The sequence below is a fragment of the Ambystoma mexicanum genome, chromosome 2q (assembly GCF_040938575.1).
Source record: "Ambystoma mexicanum isolate Mex_15411 chromosome 2q, UKY_AmexF1_1, whole genome shotgun sequence".
Lineage (NCBI taxonomy): Eukaryota > Metazoa > Chordata > Amphibia > Caudata > Ambystomatidae > Ambystoma > Ambystoma mexicanum.
The window spans coordinates 1,278,549,146-1,278,573,567 of NC_090924.1; the positions used below are offsets into that span (position 1 = coordinate 1,278,549,146).

The following is a 24,422-nucleotide window of genomic DNA, read 5'->3' on the forward strand; positions in this document are numbered from 1 at the left end:
CCCAAGGAAAAGGAGGCAGTATAGACATTAAGGAGGAGTCTAGAATCGCTACAGTTAAAAGAATATTTACGATAAGGACAATCAAAAGAAACTTCGAAGTTGAGAAAGTCTCGCAAGGTTAAAACTGTGACCATTGTGATACAAAAGTATACATGTTTTTCCCTTTTTTATGAGGAACGCTCTCTTCTGGGGGAGGTGAAGGAGGAGGGAAAAAGAAGGTCAATTAGGAACTGTCTAGCCCAAAGATGTCAGATTATATAGGACTCTCCATGATGTGATAATAGAAGATACTTTCAACTGTTACTTTATGTTTCTCGTGTATGTTTCCTATATCACATGTATTCATAAAAAATCTAATAAAATTGAATAAAAAAAAAAAGAATATTTACACCTGAAGAAAGAGTAATAGGAATGGTACAAAGTCTTGTGCAATACTTACCCCAAGAATCCAAAAAGCATCATACTAGCCTCTGTTTACTGCAGGCGAGCTCCCGCTAAAATCGGAATGGAAAATGCTTTATTTGCATGATCTTTCCCCTGAAAGTCTGAATTAAGCCCCTCGCCGCCATTAAGGTACACGAGGTACCTATTCACTTGAAGATGGCCGCCCACCCGATGCCTGCTGCCCTTCTTGCCTAACCAGCCTACCAGCAGCCACCTGATTGGCTTACTGGCCTATCTCTACTGCTATTGGCCGCCGGCAGGCAAAGCCGGCCCACTCCCTCCAAGGCCCACGGGAGGCAAGGCTGTTACCTGTTTAGTGCTGTGAGTGCCGTCTGCCAGACCCTCTGGCCCCCCTCATAAGGTACACATCCAGCCTCCCCTGCCGCTGCACTGTCATAATGGCCTAACTCTGCCGCACTGCACGCATATGCGTCTACTTCCACAATGAACTGCTAATCTATGCAATAACTGTCTGCTTGACCATGTCTCCAGCCTGAGTACCATCACCCCTCCTTATTCATCCACCCACACCGCCTAAATGTGCGTGCAGAGCCCTTTCCACCATCACCTCCAGTGACCAACTTGACTCTGAGCACAGGGTTGCTTTTCTTTTGCTTCCCGACTCACGGCCTACTGTACATGTATCTGCCGTTTGCACCAACGTTCGCCCTTATATCTGAAACGTTGTCTACTGCATGATTTACATAGACATTTATTGCATTTTGCACGCCTGCAGCCAACTGAACGTGTCCGCTCCTACATTGCACTAGCCTCCATTGACTACTGCCTATGTGTAAATACACTTTGTACTGCACCCACATTGATTCTGTCATTGCCCATAGCACCCTAACCTAACTGCGCCACCTACACCCTGGCGTTGCTTCTTTGTATCAAGCTAAACTATGTTAAGCACCTGGTTTTATCTTTCTTTATTGCGCCCAGTTAGTGCCCGCTGCTCGACAGCATTATTACACTGTTTTGCACCTAATGTGTCTTACCATATTCAATTGCTGCAACACCGCATTTCACCCAAAGGTTTAATTTCGAATCTAGGTGTTACCCTTTAAACTTTACTTAACTGTGCTCTCTCAAAGTTAGGAATTACACCACTGCATTTTAGTCACTGCACTAAACCATTGCATTTGTGTTTAGCATTCACTAGTTTAAATGTGTCCTGTGCCTACAACTTTATATATACCTGTGCCTGATATGTGCCTAGCCAACATACTGTACTTTGCCTATGTACTGAGTTTAGATACTGTGCCTAGCCTAGACATTGCAGACCTTTTGTAGGTATGGTGATCCCATTATATATACCTGTGCCACACTCACCAGTACCCTTGCCTGCCTGACACTCAGCTACAACTTGATACCAGCCCTCTGACTTTGTTACTATCTGGCACTACCCTACCATTTGTCACCGATGTCCCTTATTCGTCAATCCTCTGCACGGTGACTCGGCCCTAGCGTCCTTATTACCGCAATCATTTTCCCTTTTTGTGTCATGCAAAGCAATATACCCTGCAACGGTAACCGATACATAGCCCATAAAAATGGTCTAGCGAAACCTGCCTGCCCTAGACATCACCCTATCGTCTGCCCCACACCATTCCTGCCCACCACACCAGCCTTCCTCCCGGTCTCACAATCTGCCTATCCCACCTATGACCACGCACCTAGCCAATAAGAACTCCGATAGCTCCAAGCAGAACCCCACTGACACGAGAGCATCCTGCCCTACCCCTGACTACAACGCCTCCATAACGACTGACCTAACTGTCTCTCAAGCTACTACCATCATCCCTACCGATCGTAACAATAGACTTGGTGCCAGAACCCACCACAGAACTAGCAAACGCCCAGCTAAACTACCCGATAAGATTAACAATCACACTGTAACCTCTATCAATTCCACCCCTCCTACACTAAAAGGAGCTCTTTTAAATGTTAGATCATTAGTCGCCCATTCCATAGAAGTCGCCGACATCATTCTAACCAACAACCTGGACTTCCTCGCTGTGACTGAAACCTGGTTGCATGATGCTCCGGGACCATCTCTTACCCTAGCTATCCCTGATAACTACACCATCCTCAGAGTAGACAGACCTAACGCTTGAGGAGGTGGTGTAGCTATCATCTTTAAGTCCTCGCTTGATATTAGACTAGCCTCCTCTCCTCCACTCAAATCATGTGAGCATCTCACAGTTAAATTACAAACCTCCCCTAAGAGTACTATCATGATGCATCTTATTTACAGACCCCAGGGCCCACCTGGCTCATTTGAGGAAGATATCACCTCATTAGTAGCCGAAAGTTCCAAACCTTCAGCACAAATGATTATACTTGGAGACTTCAATCTTCGGTTTAATGACCCTCTCGACACCCCAGCCATTGCCCTGGCCACGGCATTAGAGGAGCATGGCCTCCTACAACTCTGCTCCAAACCCACCCACTCGAAGGGAAGAATCCTTGACTGGGTAACCGCCCTTAATTGCAATATCACCCTGAAGGACCCTGCACAGCTCATATGGAAGGATCACTACTTCCTCCCACTCAACATTAATATCAGCAACCTAGTGCATAAAAGGCCTGGTATTGCACCGGCCTGCCCAACTAGGAAAAAGAGCAACATCACAGCGGAAGCCTTAATACCCCTGCTGACCCCTATTCTGAACGCTCTACCAGCTACAACTGACTTAAACCTGCTGGTCAACGCCTATAATGATTCCATGGCTAAAGCTATCGACATCATTGCCCCACTAAAAATGCGTAAAGGGAAACCAAAAGCGCACCTGAATACGTGGTACACCCCGGAGCTCAAACTTCTCCGACAACAAAAAAGTAAACTTGAATCACTATGGAAATCATTAGATAACAGAACTAATCTCACCAATATCTCCACACACTACAAAAATGAAATTACACGCGCTAAGAAAGAATCTCTTAATTCCAGGATCTCTCAGGCAGGCTCTAGCACAAAAGAACTCTTTAACATCCTAAAGGAATTAGAAAACCCCATTCCTCCCGCAGATATCTACACTAAGGATAAATCATGGATGCCCTAGCTAACATAATTTCAGGGCTCCAAACTAAAATTGAAAACAAACGACAACAACTCACTCACGGTCCTACTTCCAGATCCACCCTTCCTTCACCCACTGCCATTAGCTCAGGCTTCACTTTCAAAGGTAACCATACCTGAAGTACAAAAAATGATAGCATCCTTGAAACCCTCGAACTGTAAGGGGGACAGTTGCCCCGCACAGATCATAAAAGATGCAGCCAGGGATCTTTCCCCCTTCATTACCAAATTAATAAACCTGTCATTGTCCAATAACAAGGTCCCAAGTAATCTGAAACAATCTTGAGTCCTACCACTGTTAAAAAAACAAACTCTCGACCCAGATATACCCACGAATTATAGACCCATTACCACTGTCCCATTCTTACTAAAAATTCTTGACAGAGTGACCTATTTAGAAATTCAGGATTACCTTGAGATAAACCAATTACTAGGAACTCGCCAATCTGGCTTTCGTCCTCAACATGGGACAGAAATGGCCCTTGTTGATCTCAAGAGCCAGATAGACGAACTCAAAGATAAAGGTAGGGCTGCCATCCTTCTTCTCCTTGAACTCTCCGCTGCCTTTGACCTGGTTTACCACAAAATCTTGTGCAACCACTTGTCATCGGCAGCACACTTCTCCCACTCTGTGGTCACATGGATCCAATCCTTCCTTGACAACAGGACCATGCGGGTCTTCTCACCCCTAGCAGCGTCCGACCCTATTCCCATTACTTGCAGTGTCCCACAAGGATTTTATGTCTCACCCACTTTGTATAATATATTTACAAAGCCCCTATTCGACAAGCTGGACCATCTGGGTGTCACCTACACTAACTACGCAGATAACACCCAGATGCTCCTCACTTTATCCAGCAATTACAACTCAGACGCCAACCGGATCAGTGAAGTCTTCTCCATCATTCAGGCATGGATGGCCACACATGGTCTCTGCCTGAATGATGACAAGACTGAACTGCTCCTTGTCGGCTCACCTAATACAATCCGGAATCTCAGCCTCAGTTAAACCAGCTTCACCAATGTCGGTAACACCATTCCCATCGCCAAGAGTGTAAAAACTCTTGGTTTCTATCTAGACATGAATACCAACCTTGCCAAACAAATTAATATGACCGCCTCAGTCACTGCTTACACTGGTAAACTAATTAGGGCCTGCAGACCTTTGATCTCCCCAAACAACTGCCTCACTTTAGCCAGAGCACTCATACAATCCAAACTGGATTACTGTAACAGCCTTTATGTAGGTGCCAACAAAACGGTAATCAATGAATTGCAAGTTCTACAAAACAATGCACTCCGTGTTGCCCTCAATATTCCTAGAAGAGAACATATCTCGGCTACAAGAATTTCATGCAAATGGCTCTCCATCCAACAAAAAATAGACCTAAAAACCATCTGCCTCACTTACAAAGCTCTCAACCGCCTATCCCCGCCCTATTTAACCAATAAATTCACCTTAAGACAGAATTCTAGAACCACCAGATCCTCTAATACACTACAACTGACGGTGCCCAAATATTCCCTTAAAAGAGCCGGTGGATCCAGCTTCCCAGTTCTAGCCTCACAACTTGTGGAACACTATTCCACTGGATATCAAATCCACCCCCACCTTCCAACCTTCCAACCTTTCAGAACTAAGGTCATCACTTGGTTACTCAATAAATAACTGTTAGGCAGAAACCTGTGCAGTTCCCTTTGGGAAAACTGCAAAAAGATTTAAGACTACAGGTGTTAGCAGTAAACCCACTTGGTAGCAGTCTGTACCACCCAGATTTACCTGGTAGCTGTGGCTGAGCAGTCAGACTTCCCTCAAGAAGAGTTAGGCAGTATGCAAAGTATACACAATAGGCATTCAGATACAACAATACAAGCAAACACTGACCAGAGCTTTGGTATCCAAGTATATAATTATTTATTTAAAAACACACTGTTTGAAACACTCCAGCACTCTTATGGTAAAACACTCTAAACACAGTTACTATTATAATACATACAACCCTTGTTCCTGATCAGGGAAGTCTTAGTTAACACCACTTATTTCCATGCAGAGGTGAGCGCTTAACTATAGATGGCACTCCAATAAGTTCATGAAGAAGGGAGGGAAAAAGACAGAATATGGGAAGGTACACCACTCTAAGATTTAGGAACACTATTAGCAAGGCAGAAGAGCAAAAATCACTTGTGAGCCAAAGTCCATAGGCTGGGCCCACTCTTAGAGAGAGCAGAGCACAAATGCGCCCAAGATCACACAGTTACACTAGGCTTAGAAAGTCTTGCAGAGAGTTCGAAAAGAGTTTAGAGAGGCTCAGAAAAGTTTAGCCAGGGTGTCCCAGGCTAACCCAGGTTCGAAAGCCGGGGGCTAAATCTACCCCGTACAGTCGGTGGCAAGGGAGGCAGGGCGGGACATGGTACCTTAAGTGGGAAGGATCCTCCAGCGGTGGCAGTTGTTCCTGGCAGCGGGTGCAAGTTTCGTCGTCGTCCGGATGAAGAGAAGATCTCGACTTGGAGGAAAGATGAAGGTCGTTGCACTGCCAGGGAAGAAACCAGCCGTGGAGTTTTCCGGTTAAAGGTATTAGCCTTTAATTCGCGGTCGTGGTAAAACGTGCTATCCCGGTTGCCGGGGTGCTTGGCACAGGCAAGGCGGCCACGAGATACGTCGGGAAGGCGAAAAGACGGTGAAACTGGTTATCCCCACCAGTCAAAGGAAGAAGACTCTCCGGCAGGAGATCTCCTCTGTCGTTGGGAAAAGTGGTGAGACGGTCCAGCAGGGCTCCACCGGTGGTGTCGTCGTGGCAGGTCGGCTCAGCTTCTCCCTCGTCGGATTTTTAGGTCCTGTGGCGACATCTGAAGTTCCAGTCCCCAAAGCCCTGCTTTTATGCAGAAAACCCCTATTCACTCAGCCTAGCTGTCACTCAAACATGCTAAGTGGTGAGCCGGCCGGCTCACCACTTGGGCCAATCAGGACGGAGTGCGACTTGAGTTGCCTAGGCAACTCAGTCCAGGGTGCCTAAATCCCCCTCCACCCCTCCTAAGTAGACAGACAGAGTGGCACCACTTTGGAGGGCTTCTGTGGAGAAGCCCGCCAAAAAGTGGACCAAAGGGCTCGACTTGGGTTGGACTCACAGAAGAGAACACAAACGCCATTTTAGAACCGAGTTTTGGCAAAAAATACCAGCCAGAGAATTAATATTAATTAAATAAACCAGCGGTATGTTCGAGGCTATCGTAATTAAATAAATAAAGATAGTAGCCTCGAACAATGGGAAAATCCCATAGAGAAATATTTGCGGTTGAATATAAAAAGTAGTATCCACTGCCACCAGCCAAAACTCGATCAGGGGGGACGAAGACGTGCCCCCTCGACTAGCAGACCCCGGGGCAATTGAATTGCCCCAGCCAGTACGTCCACAATATGATGGTTTGTACTGGTTCTGTTCAGAATTTAAGACTAGTAAAGTCAATGGTGACTTTACAGGCCCTGGGAGACAGTAGTCAGTCCCAGGGTATGGAGTCTATACTGGGGAGTCACTATGACACCACTGTATTACTGCACTGGGGGTGCTGTGTAACACACATCACAAACACACATGAAGCCCTATGGAGTAAAAGACCCCATAGCCCATTAAACACATCTAGAGTCAAAGAAACACTCTCAAATCATGCCCAGGAGTGAGGTAAAAGAGACTCACTCTTGGCAGGAGAAAAAAAATAAACCCCAGAAATCCAGCAAAGCTGCTGGGGGACTCACTAGGTTAGGAAATTCAGCCTAAACAGAGAATTCTCCCTAACAATAACCAACTATGTATGTATGCCTAATGTATGAATGTATCCTTACTAGGTCTGCTTGTTACTATCTCTGCACTAACTGCTTTCTTGTAACTATACATATGCTGCACAAATGTACAAATGTTCCTCACCTTTGCCTGTAACTTGATGTTTAAGCGCCCATATTCCCCTGGGTCAGGAGTGTTATACAAATAAACAAACAAACAAACAAGGGAGACCAAGCTTAAATGCATTGTAAAGGAACTCCAAGATCAGTTTGAAAGCGTGGAAAGAGACTATTTGAAGATATCTCCAAGAAGAGAACTATCGAGTGAAGAGACATTGACATACCAGAATACTAGAATGGGGAGAGGTTTTCCCAATTTAAATTATGTTAGTTAACATAGTGGTAGTGTAAGGTAGGAGTAGTTTTTGGATGGAGGACACTTCAGTTCGGGCTTCCTGACAACTGACTTGCAAGGCAGGGAAACCCCTCTAGCAATAAGGAAAGTTAGGCATTATTATTTAATTAAACCTAATTCACAATGTACACCAAGTGTCCGCCTCCTTCTTCCGACACACCACATAGATCAACAGGGAAATTGTCAGTACAATTAACATTTGTCCCAGTGTTGACACATGCATGCGTGTCCTGATCGATATGGACCAGTGTGTTCAATATGCTTTCCAGGCGATTCATGGAGCTGAGCACACTAGTTTGGTCTGGTTTACTTTGTACTTTTCAGCCAACAACTACACCAGCTGCACACATACCCGGTGCACCCATGCACCATACAACACTATCTCTCTCTACTGACTTGAACTACGGTTCCCAAGGGGGTTCAAAGGGCATACCAGCGCTTTGAGGTCATACCAATGATATATATAAGGCGCTATATAAACGGCAATTAACATAATATAACAAATGCAGTGATGTGATCCATGAATGCCAGGTAAATTGGCTCTTGCTTAATGTACACCAAATGGGATAGAAGATTAACAATCTGTCCATTAGTACGTAGACCTTGCTGGAAGCCCAGCTGAATGTCAGGCATCGAATCATAGCATTGTAACTTATGGCCAAGAGGGGAGCCCTGATCACTAAATGTCTGAATAACTCAGCTGGGATCCCATCAGAGCCAGGACAACGTCTCATGTTCTGCTTATTGCACCAGCCAACTCTGTTGTTGCGATGATGTCTAAGAATGTATTTGTGAGGCAGTAGCATCAGTATGCTGTATAGGGATTACCATGGAAGAGGTCCTATTGGGGATCATCTGGTGTGTCATGCAGAAAAATGAGTCACCCAAGTCTTGTCCTCAATAACGGCTTAAAGGCCACTCTGGGTGTGCTAGTAAATCGGGTCCAGTGAAACAATTTCCCAGAATTTCCTGGAATCTTTAAATACAGAGTCTGGTAGTAATTGGACCATGCCATATTGCCTAGTTCCTGTGTGTCTGGAGTTTTGTACTTCTCTCTATCGGCAATTCTGAGTTAGTCTTCGAGAGTCTACCCAAACCCTTCATCTGCTACTCCTTATTGTCACAACTTTGGCTCAGTTCCACGCATGAGTGTATTCACCTCCTCCTCCTTGTCGGGTTTCTCCACTATTGTTTAAGCCATTGATAGTTTCTGCGAGCTTTAGGTCAGACTTCAGTTTTCTGGTCTCCCACTTCATCTCCATCTCATGGGGAGATCTTGATCTCGTGCTCTTCCCATCCCAGGTGGCTCTGCGTACACAGCGAGGTTAACTCTTCTTCCACTACTGCCCACCGTTCTTGACTTCAAGCACTCCCTCATCCCCCCACTCCCTGGTATGCTATTCGGAATCCCAACTGATAATCATTTAGGGTTTACCACAGGAGGCAATGTAAACTACCACATGAGGTAAATTCCTCATATCCCATAACCAGGCAGATGTTAAAAGCAAGCAGTACTTGAACTACAGTTTGTTTTTAACATTACCGCCACATGCATGTCCCCCTTAATATCTGACTGGCAGATTTCTTTTAAGCAAGTATGGTAATGGCATAAGGACTCATGCTAGCTACAAGGAGAACTGAGAAAATTGCAAAATGAAATCAGGGTTTGCCAATCCAAACAAGAAGAATGATTGCAGAGCTAGAGCTACTGAACCTGGTTCAAACCTACATACATGATCCTCCATGATTGATATTAGACACACCAATCATATAAAATCAAGCTACCATTGATTTGCAATTTGTGTTAATCTTGAGCTCTTTTGGATACATATCATTTGTGTATACCACTCTTACGTGTTAATTCATAAATAAGGATACTTATAGGTGTTCTGCTCCTAAATAATGGCTTTGAGGTGCCCTAAACCCAAGCAGCAAAGAAAACATTTGAACAAGTACATTAAATACTTAATGTTTTCTGAACAACGTGTCTGTCCGATTTAAGGGCTGCAACATGCATAGATGTTAATCCTCTGTAGACCAATGAACTGAATATGCACTATTCAGTCTGTCTAAATAGAAACAACATTCAGCTTTAATCTTAAAGGCTGTCATATCACTAATGTGACTTAATTAGAAATAAGTCCTGAAATCAGGCTACACTGTAAAGAAAATACAAACCACTAACCCCCATTTCGAACCATTTGTACCAACCAGAAATACATTTCCTGTAGGAAAACCGAGCTTTAACCTGGTCCTGTACCATGCCATAACTTTGGTTGAAAGAGTAGCTTGTCAGCCATTCTCCGGTATGCTGACGTAACAGGCTCGGGCATGCACACAAATTCCCTGCACAGTTTATAAAGGATACATCTGGAATCTGAATGTAGAGGGATTTCCCCATGCTTTTAGAAATGCAACCAAGGTCTGTGGTGAAATCACATTTGAGAGGCTAGTGGATTGGGGCCTGGAGACCCTCGGGGTTAAGGACTTCCGGCCCACTCTGGGATACTAGCTCCAGATGACACAATACAGAGGGTCTCCATCCCATCCCTAGCTTCTGCACGCACAACTAGTTGGAATGGGAAGTAGAGAGATACCAATTGAAAAATGCATTACAGGTCAGAACACAAGTTTTGACACTCACAAGATGCTTTAGCCTTATTGGGCTCTCAATACTACTTTTGTGGATACAACATAATCGGTCACTGTTTTGTAGGTATACCAGCTTCTCTTTGTTCAAAGGGGATCAAGGGTTAAATGAAAAGTATCTTGTTATCTTCACCCACACAAATCCAAAATGTCCCTTTGTTTGGGGACATCTGGTTTGCTTTGAGAGCAACTCTGCCATCATTCACTGCATATCCCCTTTACACTTAGATAACGTGTAGATAATAAGATGTTAGTTGGGGAACTACTGAGTGTACAGAGCTCAGAAACAGGAGCAGATGGAAAGACTTATAATACAAGTGTCTCTTCACATACAGGCTACACCACAGTTCCATAATAGAAATGAAAAGTACCTTCAGTGTCAACCTCTTGAGTATCAGCGCAGGCTCTGAACTTGTAGATGTGGGCCGCCCAACAAAGTGATAGAGTATCAACGTGTTCAGGGACTGCTTCTGCTGTAGCTGAATCCTGTGAATGAAACGTACGTTTTAGGCCACTAAACCCTTGGAAAGCTCAGACCCAAGTAGACAGGATGAAGGAATCGGATTATTGCCATATTACAATAACAGTCACAGGGATAACAAAAGCACATCAGATACTTGGCATTGATGCAAGTCTGGTAAAGGTGGCGCAGCAGAGGGAGACAATGAAAAGTGGTCAAATGTTATTACTTTCTAACCAGAAAAAGTATTTAAAAGAGCAATCAAGGGCTGAAAATGGACAGAAGATGGTAGAAAAAAAACAAAGTTTAAAGGGACATCATTAATCTTTAAATGTTGAATATGTTCTCAAAACGGTAGTGAACATGAATCTGCTTTCCCCCCAAAATGTCACTCGCCACACCTGCATTACGCCTTTGAACAGTCAAATTATCCATTAACGAAGGAATATCAAGGGACAATCAGGAGAATCCCATGGGAATCGTGAGAGTGAAAAAGTGTTACACCTACAGTCAGTGCTCCAGATAAGATTACGCAGCGAGTGAGCGCTCTGGGTGTCTCAGCCCGTCGGCGCAGGACGGGGCTCTCTGTATAGGCCTCGCTGCGGTGTGGTCACTGCTGGAGCCCCCCCTTGGGTCGCCTCGGGACCGGGCGCCTGTCGGGTGTTGCAGCCACCAAAATAAGGTGCTGCTTTGTGTCAGCTTCGATCACCGAGACAGTCAGAGCGGTCCGGGAGCTCGGGAGCCGCGTTTACTAGACGGCGGCCATCTTGCATTTTAAAATCATATTGAGGACATTACACTGGACCAGGTTTGGTCCACTATTGTGGGTCATACTCAAGAGTCATGACAAATGCGGCTTGATTGGTCTGGAAAGTGATATCAACGAAATTGTAATTATGCTAGTGACTGCTTAGTAAGTCAAAGCTGCTACTACTCTGAAGGCAATTAGATTTGTTTTATCTTTTTCTAACTTCTTTTAATTATGTACGGTTGTATTTCTATTTTTACATGTAGTTCTCTCAATCAAGACATTATTAAGTTCTATTACTATGTGTAAAGGATCGGTATGAGTTGTTTGCCTCTTGGTAACGGTTTTCTTTTTATGTTTTTGCCCAATATGGTAACATTATGTCTTGTGTATTTTAATTGGTGTACTTAAAGATATCGTTTGGCCCTAAAGACTGATTTGCATCCGAAATGCATTGGCTAAAAGACACTGGGCCTGTTCGTGTACTGCCTTCTGTGGAGTAATAAAAGACCGAGTCATGTACATTGTAATTGTACTTATTTTGTGAGACATCATGTAATGTACAAAGTTGTTTGAAATACATTACAGAGCTTGATTTGAAACCTGTTGTCAGGTGATACACAGAGCAGTCTGGTAGGCTTAGAAGTAACTCTGAACCTTTTCTGCTGTAATAAATAAGACCACAAAATTTGCATATTTTAGATTGTTTCAAAATATCAATCCATGTGCCAATAAACTAGAAAAATCCTGCATATTTCACTGAACGGAGAGTGGAGGTTTGGCACAATCCACTCCCGGCATTAGAACTAACAGCCCATGGGGGTCATGGGACCGTTTAGGATTCCCACCCTGCATTATCTGCTCACATATTACAATCACCAACACATACCATTTTGACAACAGAAGAGACTTTCCGGATCCTGGTCCTCCAGACACCAGGAGTGGGGGAATAGGTGCAGGTGCCGCCATCAGGTCATTGAGGCGTTCATAATACTGCAAGATAAAATATAATAATCGAGAACCAGAATACCACTAAATACCTTTGACAAACAAGCAGCATTAGCTAGAAATTAAGACAAAAGAATGTACATGCATCATCATCCACCCCCTTTCTTTTCTTGAAAGGTTTGATCGGGCTTTTTCACCTTTGCATTAGGATTATTTGATTGACATATCTTAGACCGTACCATCAACCTTGAACAGTGCAGCAAACTGCAGCAGTCAAATGCCCGTCTCTGATCCATGCAATGAAAAAGATTACACAAGTTTTGCATTACAGGTGACCAAGCTTGGCCTTGGATGTGCAGCCAAAGACACATTTTTGAGCTTGTCAGGTAACCCCTTGAAAGGGTGGAAGCAGAATTTGTAGGTGCAAAGCTAGAATGCACAGTCCTGCCAGCTACACCTGGCCCGGAGAACTACATCTTGATTTTGAAAGGGGTGCACCCTCTGGAAGAGAGGGGTGGATGTTATGTGTGACTCCCTCCCTCCTCCAACCCCCGTTTCCCTTTCCCAACATCCCCTCAGGGCAGGTAAAACCAGTGATCAATCTTGGGTGATGAGCACTGCTGACAAACTCTGGTGGCATCATACCCTAGCACAAGTTATTTAAAGGGTCTATTTACACACCAAATTAGTCACTCCAGGAACTGAATACAACAAAACTTACACATGAACCCTTTATTCCAAGTTATAAAGACATGACAACGCATTTCACCCCACAAATAGGAGTTATATTCACAGGTTATGTGCGTAAGCACAGTTCTGGCTTACTATACTATGCATGGATCACGTGCTCACATCCTCATGGGATGCATTTCATTGCTTATTGTGAATGAAGCTCCTGCAACAGCGCTTTTTCATCCATAATTGCATTATATGAAGGGAACCCCTGCACTACAAAAGACCCCTCCCCTTCTATAATATGGACACTGATTTTACGAACACTAAAATAAGTAAATGGCTCTTGCGAAAGTGTGACTGGTAAGAAGCCCTGGCTGTCTTGATTTGCTATTGGAACCGTGAATCACTTCGTTATAAGCTGTGAAAGTATAGGCTTCCGTTTTGGTTTCCAACCATCCCTAACCCTCTTGGCTACAAGAGCTTCTTTGTGAGTAAATTGTAAACAAAATGGTATGTGCAAATGTGTTGTGTCCTGAAGAACAGCTCCAAGAGAGTTAACACCTACATGTTCTTTCCTCAATTGTAGAAGACCACCTGGCATTTGTTCCTTTTGTTAATGTGTAATCCACTCTGGCCGTGTAGTATGACTGTACCTAAGGCTTGGTGTGATTTTGGAGGTGGCGCTTCCTGCCAGCCTCCCTCAAGATACTGAGGGCCTGATTCATGGAATTGTTCATATGGGATTGCGCCATTATAAAATACTTCCATGAATCAGGCACTGTTTTGGAATGACATCTAGCTAGAAATAAACTGTATTACTGGAGCTGTGTTCTGCGAACTCTTAAGAACGTTTACAGAGCGTTGCTAGTAAATGGATGCACAATGTATTTCTATATGGTTCCGGTCTCAGCAGGAAGTATAACCTACGATAGCCTTCACTACTGACTTAGTTAGCTATTCGGTGTATAATATTCAAGCATATCTATACAAAACACTAAACATACCCTCAATTAGCCTCTATACAACAAAGGGATTTAGGTTTAAATCTACAAAACTGCCTTAATACCCAGAATCATGTAACCACTAAACTGCATAGGATGTGGAAAACCATGCCCAGACACCACCAGCTTTTATTGGGAGCTGGCGCGGTGTCAGGATTTGTTAATGCAAGTATGAGGTTAAAGACATGTTGAGAGAATGCTGCACTGGAGCTAAAGCAAAGCCTTAGAAACAAACCGGTTATTAGACTCGTCCAAAGAGATTACCTCTACCCTCAGTGCCTTCCATTACTACCATTAGTAGTGTTCTTTCATTAGAACATGGTTGGAACTTCTGTTTATATATTTTGATATAATATCCAGCCTTTAGAACAATGCAGTGTCAAAGTCAGTTCTGTTTCAGTTAGATTTCGTTTTTCTTTTATTGTTTATGGTTTACAAAGAAACCTGTAGAACACAGATCAATTTGGGCAAATTCATGTAATACAATTATCGTAATAGAATAGACATAATAAGGATATGATAGGTTATTAATAATGTACTTAATACCCTGAGGTTTCTAAGCGCGGACCCGGCATGGAACCTGTGTTGCTCCGTGTCGTCTTGCTTCCAAGGCAAGCACGTGGCCCCTAAGCTATCCTCCCAAGAATATGTTTCAACACCAAAATTAAAAGTCACATTATCACACGTTACATCAAATTGTTAATCCTAATCAAAACAATAAAACCTACCATTCTAAAAGGCAAGCAAAATTATACAGTACATCAAGTTTAATAAAACAGGTGCCCTCCAACAGATGTTCATTGCTTATATATATTTTTATTTATTTACGAGTTTATAATCACCGAAGTGATTTTTACAAGAAAGATGAAAAACTTCGGATTTCTTAAAATCGTTGCAAAAATATTGCATAATGTAGTGTTAAAGTCATAAAGAAAAGAAGCAGCAGAGGAAAATCAGTCATTTCAACACTCTGATCATCAGCAAAGAAGGAGAAGAAGCGGAAACTAAAACAAGAAATCACACCTAACCAGTGCAGGACGGGACCACCACGCAACCAAGCAGGGTCGCCCCTCGTAGATGGTATCCAAGTGGATCATATTAGATGATCTCATAATATAGTCCTTCCCCAGTGGACTTGCTATTAGTAATCCCTAATCTTTAGGAATACTACTCGACTACTAACAGACATACCTAATCACAATTTAAACAAATGCCTGTCAAGAGGAACATTACATCCAATAACACCTCGGTGGCCACCTATTTTACCAGTCCCAGCATTAATTCTCTTTATATGATCTTATTAAAAAAAGATTTAAAGCAAAGAAGGAAGACCTGTCTATATTTTCCGATCCAGAACCATAGAAAGATTTAATAATTTAATAAAGGATGCTACTGCCAGACCTTCAGGGATATTCTGAATAGTAATGCATCTGGATCAGATATAATTAACATCCCACCTTGTCCCCCACTTTACAGACTTCTCCAGATAGGTCAATCTCCTTGCCTGAAGCGCTGGGCAATGCAGTAACAAATGCTCCATTGTTTCTGTTTCTCCTATCTCCTCACATCAACGGCACCAGGGGATCACCACACTAACTACCTTCCTCCTATAAAGAACCTCTCTCGTTGGCAAAATGTTCCAAAATAATTTAAGAAGAAAATTGTGATAGTATCTATTTGGAAATTGGGTCAGAAGAAATTAGGCAGACCCATGCTGTTTATGATCCCAGCGCAGATGGCTAAGTGACAGATAACTGAAGTTTCTCAGTTGTTATAATTCAATCCCTTTCATAGAGCAGAAGTTTAATTTTGTCAGGCTTGGCAATCAGAGTAGGTCTATCCATACCCAGGTCCGACAGCAACCTATCGCAAATATAATCAGATATTTGCAGGTGGGATCCCACACTGAACCAATGGGTATAAACCCACACAGATCTGCAGAAAGTGAGTTTTATAAAGGCGTAAGCAAATTTAAAAACAATGTCATCATTCGCCATTCAACCCGAACCTGCAGCGAGGACAGCCCAAGGTCAAACCTAATTGCCGCCATTGGAATGTTATGGGGGACACCAAGGGTCTTCCTCCACAACCTACTCTCCAAGGATTCCCCAAAATGTAACTGATGGAGCTCCATTTCATATATCATTTTGGGTACTATCTTACCCTCATAAAAGGGGATTGCAGCTTTAATAGAAAAGCGACCACATTTTTTATCAAGTTTCATCAGCTGGTTAGCTAACTATCAGCTTTTTGTTTAAGAAAACACGTAACCTACCCTTGGATGGTTGCACCATTAATGGTAAACCCAGGTACATAATCTTTGATGCAGTTTCTATAGTGGCACCACCCATGTTCCATCCCAGTTTCTTCTTTTCTTTACATCTTGAGAATACCAAAACATGTGTATTTCTAGGGTTTACAATATGTCCATTCATGGCAGCATATTCTGGAAATTTGTCAATCAATCTCTGCAACCCTACCCTGGTACAATCTAGGAGCAAGGAATCGTCAGCATAGGCCAACCATCAAATGCGTACATTTCCTAATTTAGGCATGACCAAGCCTACCTCCTGCAGAAACTCTCAGATATCTGATACATATAGATTGAAAAGACAGGGTGCTAAAGAACAACCCTGTCTTAAACATATATAAGGCCCAATCCGCCTGGATAGGTCACCAAAGTTGAGCCGGACAAATATTCCTGCATTTTCATAGAGGGCCATGATAAGATTCAGCAGGCCGCTGGCATGCCCCATTTAGTCAATTTAGCCCAAATGCGGCCTCAGATCACCTGATCATATGCTGCTTACAAGTCGATAGACACAACATATATTTCACCTCCCGGTCTATCCCAGGAAGATTCCTGCATAGCCCTCATTACCAGCCCATTCAGGTTTGTTGAATGTCCTACTCTGAACCCTGTCTGTAGTTTGAGACGGTGCGAGCTAGCCATCCATTCATTAACATGCAACCACAAAATTGACGCAAACAGCGTACAGTCCGCATGTATTTAAGATATGAGATGATCATTTCTGGCTGGTCTCTTTCCCCTCGTTTAAAAATGGGTACCACATTGGCTGTCTGCCAGCTTCCCGGTATGTCACCATCTTTTGCTATGCTCTTATAGAGCGTCGTAAGGAACTGTGCGCTCAAGCAGGCAGATTCCCATTAAAGGTATTATTAGTCAACCCGTTTGAACCTGCCACCCTCAAATTTTGTGCATTCAGATCCCATCAAGCCGTACCTTTAACAAAGTTCTCCATATTTATCTAATCTTATTGATGTCGGGGCCCCATACAGATCTGAAAAATAATATGACCCTATTGTGCTTCCGAAACTGCATTCAACTGATCAACAATAGCTGGGAGCTTGCAATGATTTATTAAGTCGCAGAATGCCCCAAGATCTTTTTTCACGAGCATACGCAGCACCAATTCTGCATCCTTTTGCAACATGCTCGCCTTTCTTGATCAACCATAATTCTTAAATGACTGTTTGGCCTTTTCGGTCCTGACATTTTACTCTAATTGGTCATATCCTGAATAATGTAATGACCTTAATATCTGGCTTAAATGAGTTTTTTTTCTTTAGCCAGACTTTTGTCAAAGATATGCCTGTGTTTAGTTGTTGATATACCGAAACTCAAATAAGGCGAGGTTCTATTAAACAAATTTCCCAAGATGTTAAGTTAAGTTTCACAGGGGTAAAACGTGTAGTTTCCAATCAGTAGTGGTTTAATTTAGCATTTTAGAAATGTACCCATTAGGGTCTCTACATTTCTTGTGGACCAGCTTATCCCTTTTCCTTGTCTGATGGTTCTCAGATTGATCAGATTTACTTTAGTACACTTAATAATGGACAAAAGAAATTCTACCCTAAGTGTACTATGATGAATCCATGAATTGGGGACTATTTTCACCCCAGTATGCAGCTTAAACAACCAGGCATCCACAAAGATGTAATCTATTGTCGACAAACTAGCACCTCGTTGCCAGGTAGGTTCGGCGGGTTTTACCGCATCAAATTCTCCATTTAGGCATCTAAGACCTATAGACTCAAATGTTAGATTCCACATTTTCCCCCACTTTATTTTATCTCCTCTACTCCCACAAGATCGTTCCTCACCTAAAATCATAGTAGGGATCATCGTGTGCAAATCTACAGTCCAACTTAAGGACTCCTGCCAGAACCATTCAACCCTTAGGAGAGGTGCAATACCAGTCTTGCGTTAATCTTGTAATGCAGTCTAGGAAAATCTTCATTTCAGCCATAATATTATGCCAGTACACGTTAATTAGTAGGGCTTCCACTGAACCATCCAAAGAATAGGCCTTAATGGCAAAAATACCCAACGGGAGGTTTGGGACCACTTTCACCAGTAGACCAAGGGTACCCTTAATCACAATCATAACACCCGCTAACGGTTTACCTCCCTTATTCTGTTTCGCTAGGTGAGAGAAAACCTCGTAGCCAACTAAAGAGAGGTTGGCTAAATGACACGTTTGCTGTAAAAAATAACGTTTTCTTTCAACATATCAATAGTGGCAGGATTTGTGAGTAAATGCCAGTGCCCCCTGGTGTTCCAAGACAGGAGCTTCAAATTTACATCTTTAGTTCCTAGATCAATAGCACTTGAATGTGTTAGAGTAGATAGGTCATTTCCACAAGGCGGAGGTCATTTGGGCCCAATCTCAGAGTTCTATATTGTTACCTCCTAGATGTTGCCTCCCTTGCCACGAATTTAATCTCTCCAGGTGATACACAACCTTTATGTTTCTTTCGTGATTGAATTCCTTTTTGATGACTTTGGGTTCCTCACTATGTCTAAATACCTCTTCTGCAAGATTAATTTCAAAAACCAGTTTACAGAGTTCTTCTACCTCCCCCATAGCTAGGTTTTTTTACCAACTGTGACCTGTGTTATGCATTACATATCTCACAACAGTTTTGTTCTTGGAATTGAATCCTCTCTAGTCCCAGATTTGGTATTTCTGAAAATATTTTCACAGAACAATTCCCCGATTAAGGCAGACAGGGATATTCCCCCCCCCCCCCCCGAGGCTCTTCATTTGTATAAGTTTATGGTTGTTAGTTTCACTCTTAGTGTCTCAAAGAATCTTGCAGTATCCCTCCTGTGCTATAATTAGGGTTTTTCACAGGTTCCATTTGTACCTCGAATCCCTTAGCACCCCTAAGGATACTCTCAGTGCCCAATCTTTCAGGACCCAATGGTCTTCTCTCTTCTGACATTCAATGGTCTCTCATTACTATCATAAAATTGGCTTTTGTAAGAGTTTTGGAAAATACATTCCCCCCCCAGGATTTTATCCTGTGTGGCTGGATCACACGGGGCATCCATACACCCCTTTGGAGATTTGGTTCGGCCTGGCATGGCACACTGTACATTTTCAAACAATCTCCTTGCTGTGATACAATATCAATTAATGTTGAGTTCTTATCCACGAGGGAACATTGATTATTAAGCATAGTCTTCTCTATTATAGCAGTAGGGATACCAGCTAAATCTTTGCCTCCCACTTAGTATACTAGTCGGCTCAACTGAATTATCTATTGTTGTTTCTCGATCAAGTATATTTATAGGTCTTTGATTCCCGCTTATCATTCTTATCTCAAGTAGTTTATTGTCATCCTCTGTTTTTATTTCATCCAGATTAACCATGTTGCCAGTCTTATTGACATCATTTGACAACCTGGCAGGATTCTCTATCTGATCAATCTGGATCCCCGTATTTACCCTAACCGGATCTGTACTGCTCTCAGTATAAGGACTCTTACTGGAATTAGAATCCCCTCCCCCCGTGTCGCCCATAGTTTTCCATGCATCTATGCTCCTCTTGTATACTATCCTCTTCCAATCTAGGATTATCTGAGCTTTCTCCTTGACACAATCTCGATTTGTTCTCTGCGCCAATCCCCTCAGTACTTCTTTTAAAGGGAATCTCTGGCATAGTCAGGTTCCTGAGAATTATTTGCAACATTAAATTCAGTTTTTTGGTATTTCTTACATTTTTTGTTTTTTTAACTTGTGGTGCATTTCTCTTACGCATGGGTGCTACATTTTTATTGGGCGACTGATCTCTAGTTAAATCTATGATAGACTGCCCTTGTTCAGCAATCTTCTGTTCCTGTACAGGTTCTCTCTCAGGCGTCTCATCTTTAGTTAAAACCATCATGATTGATTACCTGCTCAAATTGAAAATTCCCGTTCCTCATTCTCTGACCCATCTCCCGACAATCTTCCTCCAGGCTCTCTATTGCGATTTTCACTTCTGGTATTATGTGGCCTTCCCCTGGTTCTTGGTCAATTTATCTCAGTTGGATTTGTGGTTTTTACCCAGGCCCAGAGATGCAATTTCTAAGCCCTCATAGTCTTTATGCTGTAAGCAACGCATGCAGGGCTTATCAATACCCTCCAGCTTATTATATATTTCAACCAATGTTTCCGAATGAGATCTAACTTCTCACCATATGTTATCATAGAGGTTTACGAAAGAACTAAGGACATGTTTAATGCAGAAACAGCAGACACATTAGGTTGTGTGAATTTAATTCTGTCATCTACCTCTCGCAATATATGGTGCATGGGGAACTTTTCTAACTGTTCTTCCGGGACTTCCGACAGCAGCCCTCTTTCTCTAAGCCAGTTTTGTTTTTCAGTGTATTTGTCGATGAAATTAGTTAACTTGGATGGAGACCCAATTTGCGATGCATCACAAGTCTGTTGAATCACACTGTAAGAGCGCCCCTCCAGGAGTTCTTTAACATCATCTTCTACTGCGAGGTCAGCAAATTCGATAATGCTTAGATCATTTATAGCGTTATCTTCTACATCATTATCCCCCAGTTTTCTAGCTGCCTCTGCCATAACCGAATGGTCCAATTTCGCAATCCCTCTAACCGATGTAACTGATTTAATTTCTGTACTGGTGCAAGTTTGTTTATCAAAGTAATTCTTAATTTGTATACCTGTAATTGGTCTGCCCGAAATAGCTTTAGCTTGTTTTTGACCAACTGTTTTATCAACGGCCCTAGTCTTGTTTAATGAGAGGATCAATCCTACCTGGAGTACTACCTCCAGTTAGCCCCAAAAAGCACGCATTAAGAAGTGTGGGTTGTTTCAATTTTGTGCATTGGATCTTGGGTTGCGGAGTAATGAATCCCTCATTTCCTTTTAGGGATTCATTATCAGTCACTTTAACATTAAGAGTAAGCTCTTTCTGTATGGGCGTATCTACCTTAGTCTCTTGGGCTGACAAGATCCCATTAATAACCTCTTTTTGGTACACACTTCCACCTGATTAGAATTCACTTTCTTGGTACGAGAAGACTCAGGCAATTCGACATCATAGGGAAATTGAATATGAGGAAAGGTGGGGGTCATTTCGTGATCTTTTTGGATAAGGTGTAGGATTTGTTTTTTCTGTTAATGGATTTTGAGATTGGGGGTTGGGTAGGGGTGTTTGTTTTGTGCTATTGTTGGTCTTGTGGTTTTGTTTTGTGTTATTCTGTCTTGTTAGGGAGTAGGAGGATGGGGAGGATTTTTGATTTATTTATTTATTCATTTTCCTTTTTTTGTTCTTTTTTCTCTGAAAGGCTGTTCACTTAGTGTGTAATTTATATTATAATGAACTACTGTATGTGATGTGTTCTTTCACTTATTCTCACTCTGACATTTCTGATGTTGCTCAGTTGTATTGTTTCATATACATTTATTAAATAAAGTTGGTAAGAAAAGAAATAATAATTCACCTCCTCCAAATTAAATTCCGAAAGCGGCTACCAAACCTCTTCCTGTAGTTCTATTGGGATTCCACCGACCCCCACTACTGGGCCACCCGCCTTAGCGGTAAACACTATCTCCTCCTCATTTGATATCGCCCCAAATTGAGAACCTTGCCGATCCGCCTTAAAAATTACCTCTTTTAACTGCTCATTAGTGGCTTCCTCCAAATGTGAAGCGGCAACATCAACTATGTCACCATCCTCCACGTTATGGATTAAGACTATAGCAAGTCCCTTTCCCTGTTTTGGAGAGGATTGATTAATTGATACCTTAAGGGAAATATTTTCAATAAGATGAATATTGGTCTTAGGCGAAGAGGTCGCGATACTGGGCCTCCTCACCCCACTTTCTCTTCCCTTGTATTGTCCTGTCAGTCACAGTGATACATTTAACAGTTTCTACAATACATTCCCTGGAATCATTGGCTGTTAGCCCTTTACGTGTCATTATAAATCACTCTATGAATAGAGGGAGACAAGAAAAGGAGAAAAGCAAAGAAAGGAAAGGAGAAGTAATTGAGAGGCAATCCCAGTAAATGGTTGCAATATAAATTATAAAAATGTCGTTCAAAGGATAAGATTAAAAAGTAAGGCGAACAACTCACTAGGAGAACCTCCAGTCCAGCACACCCAGTATAGAACAGTCCTTGATGTAGGACACTATACACAAAGGAACAATGCTATGTAGTCTAAAAATACAAACAAATCTTAAAATCCAGCTATAGGCACTACTGAAAAGAGATGGAGATATAGTGATAGAAAGGCTAATTTACCCTTTTTCTTAAACGTTTCACCACTATTTGTAAACTACTATTCATCACATATCATATAGAACAAGGTTCAAATGTCATATACATGAATACACAATTCAATCCAATTCATAAATATTTCATTGACAAATTAATTAACCTTTAGTTTATACATTTAAAATTCATAAATATTTCAAGCTTCAGATTTTCCCCAGAGCTAATAAATACCTAGTCAAAGTGCTAGAGTGCAATGTCCAGGTTATTTACAAAGCAAATAAATATCTAGACAATGTGCTGAAGTGCGTTGTCCAATGGTAACGATTACCCAGACAAAAATGCAAAATGCACTGTCCACAGAAATCCCAAAGATGCCAACTTCAAGCTGCCACAGAAGTCGCAGAGTTGCAGGCTCCAGATATTTCCAATTGTGTCAATTAGCCAAACAGAATGCTAAGGTGCAAAGTCCACAGTACTCAAAAACATTTATCTTTAATTAAGCTTCAAATATTCCAAATATTACTATAGCCCAAAGGAGGTTCTAAAATGCAGTATTTACCGTCTTCTACGGCCTCTAAATAAATGTTTTTATTTGATAATGTCCAATGGCAGAGTACGTACTGCCCAGGAGAGCTCAGGGCCATAACCCGCAATTACTCCCCGGGCACAGGCTTCACAGAGGATTTATTGAGTTCAAAAAGGGCTGCTTGGGAGGGCTCAAAGGCTGTAGCCTGCAGTTACACCCCCAAGCCGAAGCCTAACAAGAAAGCTGGTCCAGTCGGATTACAAAGGCATCCGATACACAAACAACAGTAGCCTAGGAGGGCTCAACGGCCGTAGCCTACAGTTACTCCCATAAGCCGAAAGGGCCTAAGCCTGCATCATTTCCCAGTCAGCACCTTTATATAACCAACGTTGTATAAATATAGAATTCCTCCAAAGGATTGGTCTGGCGATATTCACAATGCAATTCACTGTGCTTCAGATTAGTTTAAGATAAGATAAACTATCTCCAAACTTTGTTGTGGTACAGTGAACATACATTTTCTTTGAAAGGGGAAATGGCTGGTCAAAGCCGCATGTATACCCAGCTCCTCACCGTATTCAAAACAGCAAGCCGCAAGCCCTGGACACCAGACACACTGCTCCACACACCGCGCTGCGCTCTGTGCCGGGAGTTTTATGGAAACTCCTCTTTGTTTCCACCCCCGGCTCGATGCAGGCGCCGTCGAAGGACTTGAAAAGGTGCACACAAATGCAATAGAAGGCTGCAAAGGTATTTTCAAAGGGTTTTGGAGCAGCCTGGGAATATCTCGCCACCAGTAACCACCAGACACACTGCTCCCCACAGGTTTTCTAAATCTCATAAATTCCTTTTTCTTAGTTTCTCTTTTAGATCATTTTGGACCAGTTACTCTGTCCCCTGTTTTTCTTAAAACTACTGCCCAGTCAATGATACTCAATCATGGATATACAGATCATTGTGGATAGGCTTAGCTGAATTCTACAAAAAGGCAGGTCCTGATGAAGACTCTCAAACACACTTTAGACCTTTACAGACGCCAGCCAATCTTCATGTTATGTCCTATCCCATTTATTTTCAGTGTATTAATTTTGTAGAATTTAGTGCCCCTTTGTATACATTCCCGGAGTGCTTTATGCTAACCAGCGGAACA

At 42.5% G+C, this 24,422-nt stretch overlaps 1 protein-coding gene across 1 annotated transcript in view; it reads right to left on the reverse strand.

The window, feature by feature from the left end:
- The window catches only part of NPHP3 (nephrocystin 3), a 1,212,810-nt gene that overhangs the window by 740,468 nt on the left and 447,920 nt on the right, over positions 1-24,422 (reverse strand). Inside the window, exons 11-12 of the mRNA XM_069648695.1 lie at positions 12,463-12,566; positions 10,737-10,851 (exon numbers count right to left, since the gene is read on the reverse strand). Of these exons, the coding sequence (XP_069504796.1) occupies positions 10,737-10,851; positions 12,463-12,566 (219 nt within the window). The remainder of the gene's footprint in view (positions 1-10,736; positions 10,852-12,462; positions 12,567-24,422) is intronic.